The 13,255-nt window shown below is 34.9% G+C and overlaps 1 protein-coding gene across 2 annotated transcripts in view; it reads right to left on the bottom strand.

Moving 5' to 3' along the window:
• LOC109086806 (gamma-aminobutyric acid receptor subunit beta-2-like) overlaps positions 1-13,255 on the bottom strand; it is an 87,964-nt gene that overhangs the window by 33,203 nt on the left and 41,506 nt on the right. For both annotated transcript variants that reach the window (XM_042711224.1, XM_042711225.1), the window contains exon 5: positions 5,063-5,145. In XM_042711224.1, the coding sequence (XP_042567158.1) occupies positions 5,063-5,145 (83 nt within the window). The remainder of the gene's footprint in view (positions 1-5,062; positions 5,146-13,255) is intronic.

The following is a 13,255-nucleotide window of genomic DNA, read 5'->3' as shown; positions in this document are numbered from 1 at the left end:
ACTTTATAACTTGGAATTTTTAAGTCTCTACTTTAAAAAACTCAACAATTTTGTTATGAAATTCCAACAATAATAATTTAATTCAGGAAAGCTGTTTGAACTCTGTAGAGAATTTTTAAAGTTTTAATGACACCCTTTAAATGATGATATCTTGACAATGACTGGGAGTAGAATCATAATAAAATACATTATAAGAAAGCAGAGACATTTTTTTATTCAGTGCAAGTGAAAAACTCAAAAATGTATTGATGTATTGATTAAGTTGCGTAGCACCAGCTAGTATGATCCAGCTTGCTCAGTGCATCTTATGTGTGTTTTGCATGAATAGATTGCGGGAGTCCCTTCAGAGGATGGCCTGGCCATCTGACCCCACTAACCATTTTTGTAACGAGACTTACAGTTCATTCAGTATACACATTCATCAATATGTGCTCCCTGGGAAATGAACCCATGACCTTGGCATTGCTATCCACCTTTTTCCTGACGTAAATATGGGCACTGCCATTTGTAATTTCTATGGGTCTAGCTTTGTCTCATTTGCGTCCACCTTTTTTTAGATGTACAAAACAGTTTGTTTTGCTGCTTGATATTGACAATTGATGTGTCCTATCATATTATTTTAATCTGTTATCTTAATTAAGAACACACTGGTTTGTACGGCAAACAGTTTTACCGTTTACTGCATGTTGTTATTCTCCTCGTTTTTTACCTATAGCGTCTAATGAAACGGAAGTCTCACCCATAGGCTCACTTCCGCGTTGAGGAAAAAGGTGGATAGGTGGAGTACAGCTGGTGCTCTCAGCACACACCGTGTTCTCACAATCCTCTGCGGAGTTTGCTTGAAAGAAAGTGAAACTTGGACAGATCTTGAAAAAAAAAAAAAAACAGCAAAACCAATAAGATGAAAGTTCATGGGACTCCCAGGGGATTTGAGGTTATAGACACATTATGCTTTCTGACAGGACGTCAATACGGATGTCAATACAGAATGCTATTTCACAATTAAAACACTTGCAGGAAAAAAAAAAAAAAAAATAGCTGAGAAACCACCGACAACAAGGAATGTCACTGTTTTAGGATTAAGCTTCAATGCAGCCAATGTGTTGGGGTTCACAAGAGCACAATTAGCAAGTGTACACACGTGCCCTCTCCTGATCTCCTCAAGCTCTTAGCTTTCCGTCTCTCTGCTTTAATGGCAGCAGCCAGTGGGCCGTAAGTAACTGCAGACGCTGGAGGATTCCTGCTGGATTTCCGCTCCTTCCCAGCGTACACCACATATACAGTGGCAATTAGATTTGATTAGGCCTTCTCTGCTCATGGCGCTGTGTAGCACGAATGCTGACTGGCTGTCTTTATCTCCTGGCTTTATGGAGATGAAGGTCATCCTAATTAAGGTAATAGTGGAGTACGGCTGGCTCTCTCTACACGCACAATGTGCTCTCTGAAACCTCTCTTGTGTTTCTGCTAGAAAAAACAAAATCAATCTGAATTGGTCATGATTCCAAATCAAAATGGTCACTGCAGCTGATTTGTTTGAAATATAATATTTGTATCTTTATATTCTTACCTTGTCTGTTAGAGGACAATTGTACAATCAGGGAATGATATTCAGGGATGGACATAAGTGGTGCGCAGGTGAGCATGCACAACCAAAATAAAAAATGTGCTGGGTAAATAAATTCAGATCACTCATTTGCATATCGACAGCTGACAGCTGTTAATGCACAATCACCATTTCAGATCAACTAATGGCAATTTTATTTATATAGCACCATTATTTACAACCCATGGCTGTCCAATGTGCTTTACAGCAATAGACAAAATAAAACCCCCCAAAACATATTTACTTAAAAAATTGACAAAAGACAATAAAATAGCAATAAAAGCATAAGGAAGGAATGCATTAATACAGATTGTAAGCCTTACCGAACAAATAAGTTTTTAAGCTAGACTTAAAAACCGATACAGAGGGAACAAGTCTGATTGTGATGGGTAAGTCCTTCCAGAGACCGGAGGCAACTACAGAGAAGGCACAGTCACCTCTACACACCTAGGAATAACCAACAGTCTCTGGTTGGATGACCGAAGTGATCTGGTTGGAAAATGCTTGATCAATAGGGCAGAAAGGTAAGATGGAGCTTTACCATTTAAAGATTTATACAGTATACTGTAAGTAGTATTTTAAAATGTGGCACACTGGCAACCAAAGAAGAGATTGTAAAATTGGAGTGATGTGGTCCCGTTTTCGAGAACCAGTAAGCAGTCTGGCTGCTGCATTCTGAACTAACTGCAATAAGGACAGAGCTGATCGGCTAGTCCCAACATAAAGAGAATTACAGTAATCCAGCCTGGAAGATATAAAGGCATGGAATACTTTTTCAAAAAGTTTTTTGAAGGAGATAAATTACTTTACTTTTGATGGCATCCGCAACTGAAAAAAGCATGATTTTACCATGCTTATCAAAGTTTATCAAAGTTTATCTGCTTATCAAATTTCAGAGACTCATCAAAGATGACACCCAGATTTTTCACAGATGTCTTCACACAAGAAGACAGCCCACCAAGATTTACTGTATGTTGAGACTATGATTTGAATCTGAAGGTCCAAAAAAAATTATTTCTGTTTTACTCTCATTAAAATTCAGAACGTTTAGAGACAACCAATCCTTTACATCTGACATCAGGCCATGAGAGTGTCCAGACCGTCTGTATTTCATTTTAAATTGAGATAAAGTTGGGCGTCCTCAGCATAACGATGGAATGACAGACCAAACTTAATGAAGACAGAACCAAGAGGGCGCATGTATATGAAAAATGAATGGGAGCCAGAATGGATCCCTGAGAAACCCCACATGATAAAAAAGCATCACTCAAAAAAAGATCCCCAAAATTAACTGAAAAACTTCTATTAGAAAAATAAAATTTAAACCAATTCAACTAAGTTTAATACTGTATAAGATTTCCATTCCAACTGAAAGCATAAATCTAGGTTATGCGCTGCCAGTTTCAGAGCAAAATGCAAAACTATGACATTTCATTCACTGACTCGCTTCACTTGGCAATGCTAAAACCGACAGCGCATATAATTACATGCCGACAAGTTTAAAAATTATGAAAATGAATTCAAAAAAGAAAGAGAGAAAGAACAGAAAATGAAAATGTAAGTATTAGCACTGTACTTTTTAAGTGTGCCATAAAGTAATTGTATTTTTATTTAATACTCGCTTTTTATTTTAAAATATAATAGTGTTATAAATATTTATTTATAATATAATAAATTACAAATATTAATTATTTTGGTTATAATTTAATTTTTAAAATTAAATAAAGTGAAATAATACTATTATTGCTTTTATTAATTATTTTATTTTTTATAGTTATATTTTATGGGTCACACTCTGAGCACCAAACCAAATCTCTAGGTGCTCTGATGAGAACCAGACTGAAAAATTTGTGCATCTCTGATGATATTCTTTAAAAGCACTGATCATAGCTGATTCTCATGAGGGAAACAATGTTGTTGTAACCTTTTATCCCTTTCCTAAATGCTACACCTCTCCCACCTCAATTCAGAGGATATGTTGATACTTCAGCAAACTTCAGACTTGGAGTATAGCAGTCAGTTACAATGCACGCAAAAGCCATTGACATTTGATATCACTGATGTCAAACCTGCCTCAACATGTCATGGAAATTAAAGTCATCCTCTCCAGAAAATACTATGAATACTGTGCCTTGTGAAAATATCCAAACCCCATTTTTTGACATTTTAGTAAGCTGCAACTTCATGCTAGAACACTTACTTTTTTTCACATAAATCTACAACTCATAACCCATATTTTTTGAAGCAAAAATTAGATTTGAGATTACTTTGCAAATTTATTGAAAAAAAAAAAAAAACATTGTTATGATTCTTGAAATTTTGTGAAATTTTGTGAAAAGGGGATCATCTTTGAGATGTTTCTACACTTTGACAGGAGCTAATTAATCTGCTGCAAATTCAGATTTTTAGACTTGAAAGGCACACACCTGTCTATTCAAGGTCAAAAAGATGAAAATGCATATCAGAGCAAACACCAAGTCAAAGGAACAGCCCTGCAGAGCTCAGAGACTGAGGCACAGATCTGGGGAAGGGTACAAAAACCTACTGCATTAAAGATTTCCAAGAGCAGAGTGGCCTTCATATCTTTTAAATGGAAGAGCTTTGGAAAAACCAAGACATCTTCCAAAGGCTGGACCCCTGCTGACCAAGAACCGAACAACCATCACTCCATTATTCCACTTAATAACAGAGTGGCCAGACGAAAGTATGTTCTCAGAGAAGACACATGGAAGGCCCCTTGGAATTTGCAAAAAAAGCATCTAAATAACTTTTAAACTGTGAGAAACGTTTTAGAAATGTGTTTTTTTTTTAGAGGCAGGCCCTGGGGTACTGGTCATTGTCAGGGAAAGTTGAACACTGCAAAATACAGAAAACTTGGCGAAGAACACTCTGGATCTCTAACTGATCTCAAACAGCCAAGATAATGCAAGTGGCTTAGTGTCAACTCTTTTCTTGAGTGGCCCGGCCAGAGCCCAAAATTAAACCCAATCAAACATCTCTGAAGAGATCTGAAAATTTCTGTCCACCAACAGTCCCCCTTCAACTTGACAGAGCTTGAGAGGATCTGCAGGGAATAATGACAGAAAACTCCCTTATTATCGAGGTGTGCAAAGCTTGTCCTATTATACACGCAAAAGACTTTAAACGCTGCTGCAGGTGCTTCAGCTAAGTACTGAGTTAAGGGTATGAATACTTATGCAATGTGATATTTCTTTTTTTTCTCTCTCTCTCTCTTTTGCAATTTGCAAGGTTATCACAAACCTGGGACTTTCTTTTGTCATTATGGGCTATGGAGTGCAGAATGAGGTGGGGAAAGTAATTTGAATCATTGAAGCAAAAGGATGCAATATAACAAAATCTGTAAGAAGAAAAAAAGCACTATATAGAATGCATTTATGTCATATGAATATGAAAAAATTATGCAGAGAAAGAAAGAAAAATGTCTCATGGGACACTCACAGCTCTCGATTTCCAGCGTGCAGTTCTGCTCATCAAGCGGGTATCTGCGCAAGTCCATCATGCAGGCGGCTGTGGTCGTAATCCTGCGCACACAGAGAGTGTTACTGTTAGTCACTATATGAGCAAATATTTCTCTAGCATCCTGGTCATTATATATTCATGTCCATACCAGAGTAATTTATTTCCAACATACTCCTTCACATTCCTATGTCTTTCTTTTTTTCCATGTTTTATGTAATTTCTTTTCAAGGTAAAGTGTACAAAAGGATTTTGAAAACCACTTTCCTGAACAACTCTTTTCCCAATCTCACACTAGTGTATAAAATGTAAATATAAAATGTGTGTGTGTGTGTGTGTGTGTGTGTGTGTGTGTACTGTATATATATATATATATATATATATATATATATATAAATCATCAGTGGTGTAAGTAAAATGAGACATAATTGAATTGAATTGATACATTGTCTGAAAAAATAATCAGTAACACTTTATTTTTATATGAAGGACAGAGCACTTGAAGTAAATAAATACATACAAATAATATAATACATACAATAAATAAATACAAATAATGGACATGATTTGAAAAGGTTAAATTGTCCTGATTAAAAAACAGTCACACTTGCGTTCTTCTCGATCAAAATTGACTGCAATGGAAACAAATGGAAAATTAATTTCATCAAGTGGAAAAGTTTGGTACTGCGGTCAAACAAAATCTTACTAAAAGCTAATTATTTTTAGATATCAACCTCAAATTTGGAACACAACTTGTTTAAATTCATGGCTGAATTTCTTGCAGTTTTAGAGTAAAACTTGTTTTGGGAAACTTAAGTCTGTGCATCAAAGCATTTAACAGTTTAATGGACCAATATATTCCATAAATATAACTTATGTACCATAAAACCCCATTTTTGACCACCACGTGAACAACAGAGGGTTAAAACATGCTTGTTTCTGCACAAGGTTACCTTGATTGTAAATGTAAAAATACATATTTTTAGCTGTTAAGATTGTTGTGGCAAAATGTATGTAATTGCAATGATGTAATTCAAATGTATTAGGTGCATTAACACAACTAAGGTTTTAAAAGCCCACAGATAAATAAAATAATGATTATGTGCTACCTGAATCAAATGATCATGCAGCAGAATTACCTCCTTGAAATCAACAATCACATGCAAATGTAAACTCTTCGTTAATGGCTGTGCAGATCCAGTCCATTACTGGTGGATAAAATCAATCCAATGCCACATATTCCAGAGTAAACATGACTTAAAAAGAAATATGTGACATTGGTGTTGATCTGCAAGATGCGTGGGTTCACAGGCACTTGCTACTGCTACAAAACAGAGATTGACATTTTTTAGAGTACTAAGATGTGCTTTATTTATAGCTGAGCAAAGAATTAAAGTTAATATAACCACCTCACTGCACTTCCTTTTGAATGTCTGACTGCAATGTCAAGTCTAAAAAGCTTTTTACTTTTAATGAATTGAATAGTCTGTGTCTTCCACTTCAAATCAGAAAGCATGTGAAATGAGCATTAAAGAGGGTTACTAAGAGAAGGTGTTGGAAGTGCTGCAAACATTCACTGCAGTGGTCCTCTTGCAGGGATTGATAGATGAGCAAAAATCTGTGTCCTAGTTTCAAGTCGTTCCAGAATCACCTTACCTCCGTGTTGTAGCTGTGGTTCCCATAGCAAGTGGTAATACCAAAGAAAAGAGGGCAAGCAAAAGGGGTATTAATATCTTCTTTGATGCATACGCTACAGTATATTGCATTGGTAATAGTCCAGGTGCACCTAACAGAGACTTCTACCAGGAGGCTTATATATTGCTTCCTTTAATATCAAGATTTCATTAAAAAATGCTGATGAATCTGAGAAAAAGAGAGCAGAATGGGCCAGATAATGGCTTTCTGAACAAAGGCACGGAATAATAAACTCATGTTCAGTTCAAAACGACAGACTTAACCCTAAAGAGACGCGAATAATTACCCTAACATCATTAATGTCATTCAAAGTGACCATAGAAAGAAAGAGACTAGAAAAACAGCTTTCTTCTGAGTTACAAAGGCTCCTGGGGTCTGCTTATTAATATTGAAAAGCTATTAGTTTTTCAATAAAGCCTGTTCTGGCTTTGGTTGGTGAAATAATTAACATTACATTCATTTTGGAAAGGAAACAGCAATGAGAGACAGCTGGCCCTGTCTAGGGCTGTACTCTTTCACCTTTCAAAGTTATAACCTGCCAAAATCGCTCAAGCAGAGTAAGGGCCCTGGGTGTGCTAGTCGACTGGCAAGCCTCTGCGAGAACAAAGAGGGAAAAGAATGATATGAATTCCTCAGGGAGAACTTGTTCAGATTGCTAAATTTGCTAGCAGGGCTGGCAGCTGTTGTTAAGGTAGCAAATGGTGTTAGTGAGAGAGTTTCAAGGTAAAAGTGTGGTAGAGACTACTTAGACAACTTGACATAAGTGAAGACTTTTCTCCATCAGCAGAGTAAGTACTTGCCTCAAAACATTCAGAGCGGACTCTGTGTTACTGTTTAAATGAACGACGATTTTAACCAAAAAGAAGCGTGTAAAGGCACCAAATTTCCAGGGGAAGGATGCAGTGATAATAGTGATAATAGAGGACATAAATGGTCCTCTGTAGTTTGCGGCTGGTTGGAGTTTTTGGACATATAATCGGGATGGCAGATCTTTCAACTGTCCTGCTGTTTCAAAACATTAATGCATGGTGCATTACCACATAGGAAACTAGGTTTGCATTGCATACTATGGCGATATTTAACAGTACTGCAGCCTTTCTGCTGTGCGCTGTGTAGTAAATGATGTGTAGAATTCACGCTTTATATGGTATTGATTGCTTCCCAATGCTTCACTTTATTTTGCGATGAGACGCTGGATGTCGTTGTTCTGAAAAGGGACTGAACATTTTGATGATTAGCAGCTCAAACATCAACATCATAACATCTTTATTTAAGAGTGTATTCTCTCAGATCGTCTGTGGCTCATTTGACCTCTTCTGGACAATTTGTAATGGTTCGTTTATAGAACCATCTTTGCGATGACGATTGCAATTCCATTCATCAACAGCGGCATTTGCACTCGGTTCTCGTCAATCATATCAATCCTTATAATATGTGATAGATAATTTTTTAACATTATAAATGGTTTATGTGTTTTAATATACTGTCCTCTAGTCAGAGTTGGAAATTTCAAGATGTGGGGGTAAAAATGCACCTGTATGAGTCTGTTTTTAATTTATAACATGATATTTCATCAATATTACATGAGTGAACAGAGTGCTGTTCTTCCTAATATAAGCACGTTTGCAAATGTGATAAAGAAGTTCAATAAACAAAAAGTTGATAAGAAATGACGTTTTATACACTACATTGTCAAAAATGATAGTTTCACTCTATTTTGCAAATAAAAATAGTTATAAATAAAGCAAAACTGTTGTGCTCAAGGACTTAATCGCAGTAAGATGCTAACATGACATGAGCAAACTTTACATGCAGTTTTCATTATTCTGATTATTTGCGAAGGTTATTTTTAGCATCATTCTTCACACACCACAATGCACAGGACAAATGATGAACTCACGTACAGTAGATGTGTTATTGGCCGCTGGTTTACTTTTATTATATCAAATGCAAAACACATTTTTATAGACATTTTGGAAATCATTTGGTGCCTTGATGAACAAACATAGCAATGCTGCTAGAACTGGGGTTGATTACGCTGCTGCTGTGTTTCTGGATGAAGATACAGTAAGAATTAAAGTGTTTACATGTCTATTTATTGCAAGTAAAGGCAGATCCCATAGTTTAATGCAATTATGGTTACTCAGATTGTGAGCTTAATTGCATAGTATAGTTTGATTGTTGGAATAGTTTGATCAAAGTAAAAAAGTTGAATCGCAATATTTCCACAATCCCAATATAATCCTATTATAAAAGTGCATGTGAACGTAGTCAGTGACAACATGACGGATGCTATACATCTTCATACTACACACATTCATATTATATAGAGCTTACCTTTTTAACAGCCTCTAAGCAATTAGTTATTTAAAAGAAGTGATTTTTCTAGCCTTTAAACTGGGTCATGCTGTTGTCATTGCCAGGAGTTTAAGTGGAACTGAATTCCATGTAAACATTTGCCACACAGTTAAATGATGAAGCTTACTGAGACTAATCTGCTTAATTCTGTTAAACTTATCAGATATGCAGGAAAGCTCCACTGACTGTGTCCTGAAAATGACTCTTCAACACCATAGCGAAAAACAAATTTGGAAAAGCTGTTTGAAAATGTAAATATTGTTTTACCTCCTTCATTCTCTGAGACAAGCGGGTGGCAGAAATCGATATGGCTGTGTATCAGCATGGCTGTGATATGTGTGATATTGCTCATATACGAATGGGAAAGTTCAGAAGAGTACAAGATTAGAGTAGAGTTATGAGCACAAAGATCAGAGATAAAGAACATAATATTTGCTACATTTATAGTAACTCTGTAAAGGCATAAGAAACACCAGGCATATCAGGTGTCCTGAAAAAGAAAGAAAGAAAGAAAGAAAGAAAGAAAGAAAGAAAGAAAGAAAGAAAGAAAGAAAGAAAGAAGATAGAGAAAGAAAGAAAGAAAGAAAGAAAGAAAGAAAGAAAGAAAGAAAGAAAGAAAGAAGATATTTTGCAACTTATGCTACCATCTAGGATTGTCTGCCTAAACCGGCATGGATCCACCCCTTACCCAACCCTCTAAAGCATTTTCGAGTTGCAAAGCATTATAAGATTGAATATTTGTGACATTGTCAAAATTAGGTTTCCTAAAAGGTAAGAAAATTTAGCTGCTACAATTTGACACATTCTGCACGTCTGGAGTACACAAATGATTCCCTAAAATCTGCTAGATTTCACATGCATTAAATGTTCACTAGAGAAATTTCATTTAACAGCCAATACCATGTAAAATTATAGATACACTTTTAGTTACACTTTATTTACTAGACAATCTATTAAGTCATTTTGCAACTGCATGTCAACTAACGGTCATTAAAGTATTAGACTGCTAGGTTAAGGTTAGGGTTAGTAGAATAATGTAGCTGCTAATTTACATATAGTCAGTAGAATGTGTGTTGGTGAATCTTCAAAATAAAGTTAGCAGATATTAAACAGACAGGCTACTAATACTCAATGACTGGTGGGTGTTGACATGCAATTGCAAAGTTACTCATATGTCTTAAGTAGACTATCAAAAAATAAAAATAAAAAATCTAATCACTGCCTAAAAAATTACCTACAAAATCACTAAATCAGTGTACTGCACGTCAGATGTAAGATTTGCTGCACTGCAGAACATGAATGACCTGTAACGTGACATAAACTTTGTGAATGACAAAGCTTTCAGCAGCACATGGTTTTCAAACCGCCAAATCTCTTATATTATATTTCTATATTTCAGAGGAAACATCATTTCATGTTGTTTGATAATTATGGCAAACTTGTGTATCTCTTGAAACTCTTGAATCAGTACGATTGTATAAACAGGCCTCACAATAATTAAAAAAATTATGTTCTAAGACTGGGGCGAGCTGGCACACAGGGAAGGTGTCACAAAGTTGGTTTTACATATTGATTTCAAATATCTAGTACCAAACTGGGTAACACTTTATAATAACTGCACACTATTAATCATTAATTAAGCATTGGTAAACAGATAATTCATAATTTATAAAGCATTAATAGACATTAATAAGCAGTTTATAAATACAGATATAAATGCTTTATTCTTGATTCAAAAGCATGTCTACAATGTGTTTAATAATTTTTATTGTCATACTTTATTCATGATCAATTTATCATTTCTCAATGAAGTATAGCATTATTTACAAACCAGTTATTTAGGAGTTGCCAGTGATTCATAAGATCACAGAAAATTATAACTAAATATAGTAAATTCAGGTAGTTATAAAGCATTTAGTAGTGGTAAGTTAACTATTTATGTGAGCTCATCTAAAGTGAGGACTAGTTATGCCTTGTAAAGCATTTATAAAGGATAATTTAAAGGCTCAGTTATCTTCTAAACAGGAAAAGGAAACAAACACAACACAGTGATACAGAACATAGAAATATTAACAGCCTTTAAATCTCATTTGTAAAAGCTTTACAAGGCATAAATAGTCCTCACTTTAGATGAGCTCACAATAATAGTTAACTAACAACTACATATGTTTTATAACTACCTGAATTAACCCTGAATTACAGTAGAAATAGATGCTAATAAACCATTTATTAACACTCTAAGTAACTATAACTATATGTCTGAATAATAAGATGTATGAATGCACATTTAATTAGTTTATTAATCATTTACTTACAATTTCTAAGTGATCTTATGAACCACTGACAACTCCTTAATAACTGGTGTGTAAATAACGCTATACTTCATTTAGAAATGATAAATTGATCATTAATAAAGTATGAAAAAAACAATTATTAAATACATTATAGATATGCTTTTAAATCAAGTATAAAGCATTTATATCTGTATTTATAAACTGCTTATTAATGTCTATTAATGCTTTATAAATGATGAATTAACTGTTTCATAATGCTTAACTAATGATTAATAGCATGCAGTTATTATAAAGTGTTACCCAAAACGGTCGCAAATAATGCTTGTTTAAAACCATCATATATGTGTAATAGCTGTAACAAGTGAACATTAACAACACTGGCATTTCTGTTGGCCAAAACATTTAGTTTACTGTCATTTTTGCTTTTTGGTGAATTGTTTGTGTTTCACTAGTTCACGCTTACATATTATTAGCTGAGGTATGAAATGCGTATTTGGCGTGCTGTTCGGTGAAGGGCTCCGAGCTCGGGAATGGCCCGAACCTAGACTACCCCCCCTTCCCCGTCTAGCTGTAAAGTCAACTTGGAGTGAGGAGTTGGGGTGGAGGAGGGATGCTGATAAACCGTCAATGGATAGAGGTAAGTCAGCTGTATTTATACTGTGGTATTGATTATTTGATTGTGGTCCACCGGTGTTGATTAGGCTAATTATCTGACGCGCTCCTCCCGAATCTTGTTAATAAAACATCATTTCATATTTAAATGTTTAACAGTTAAAAAGAAAAAGACTAGGCTGTATAATGGCAGGTTTTGAAGGTAGAGTGAAATGAGCATTAGACTCACACAGTGTTTAGGCAAACTTTATACAGAAATAAAAGGCTTGAAAGTGGACACTTTCTATGCTACTGAATTAATGCAGTCTTTAATGCAATATTTAACTGACACTGCATCATTCTGATAAAAACATTGATTTCTTTTTTTAATGCAAACCCCTGTAGACAACGAAGCCATCTGTTTTACTGTAAGGTCACAACAATGCCAAAGTCAAACAATCTTTAATTAACACTGCAGATTATATATAATGGCATAGCGACAGTCTAGTAAACAATGCAGGAATTAAAGTAAGAAAAACAAAGACTTCTTACTGGTGTGGCCAGGCTCCGTTCAGAAGCTTTTTATCATAAGCAATGTTTTTTTTTTTTTTGTCACAAATGATGCATTTGACCTCAAGTAATAGAAAAGCAGCAAACTATGATGAACTTGAGTAGAAACTTATACAATATTATACTCTCAGTCTATTAATTCAGATTTATGAGGCACTTGGTAACTGATCATATAATTTTAACGATGCATTTCTTTACTTCAGCAAGACAGTTCAGCTAATGTAGGGCTAATTATAATATAATTAGTTATGCATAAAGAGCATATCTAAATCTAATTAGAAGAAGCTCTCATGCATATTCATATAATTAAGCATGAGTTCATATACCAGCTCGATATCTTACATGTAAAGAGCCAAAGAGTGTCAGTGAAGTCGAAGCCTCTCACTTGCTTTATGAAGGAACTTGCATCAGTGTCACTCAACTCATCTAACCAGCAATTAAACATTTGTAACAAAACTCACATTATGATTCACATCTCTCTCAAATCAAAATCAAAATTTAAATCAAAATATCAATGATTCTTGAAACCAGTTTTCAATACTGCAAACACTATACCCTATTGAAAAGATAATTTTGTTAATATCGAAAGTTAAATTCTAAAAGAAATTATATTAAAATGATGACATGCAGCCTTCAGTTATTTCTCAAATAAATAAACATTGCTTTT

This window comes from Cyprinus carpio, chromosome A21, assembly GCF_018340385.1.
Source record: "Cyprinus carpio isolate SPL01 chromosome A21, ASM1834038v1, whole genome shotgun sequence".
Classification (NCBI taxonomy): Eukaryota; Metazoa; Chordata; class Actinopteri; order Cypriniformes; family Cyprinidae; genus Cyprinus; species Cyprinus carpio.
Note: the sequence above shows the minus strand (reverse complement) of the source record. Positions and strands in the feature narration are given on the sequence as shown.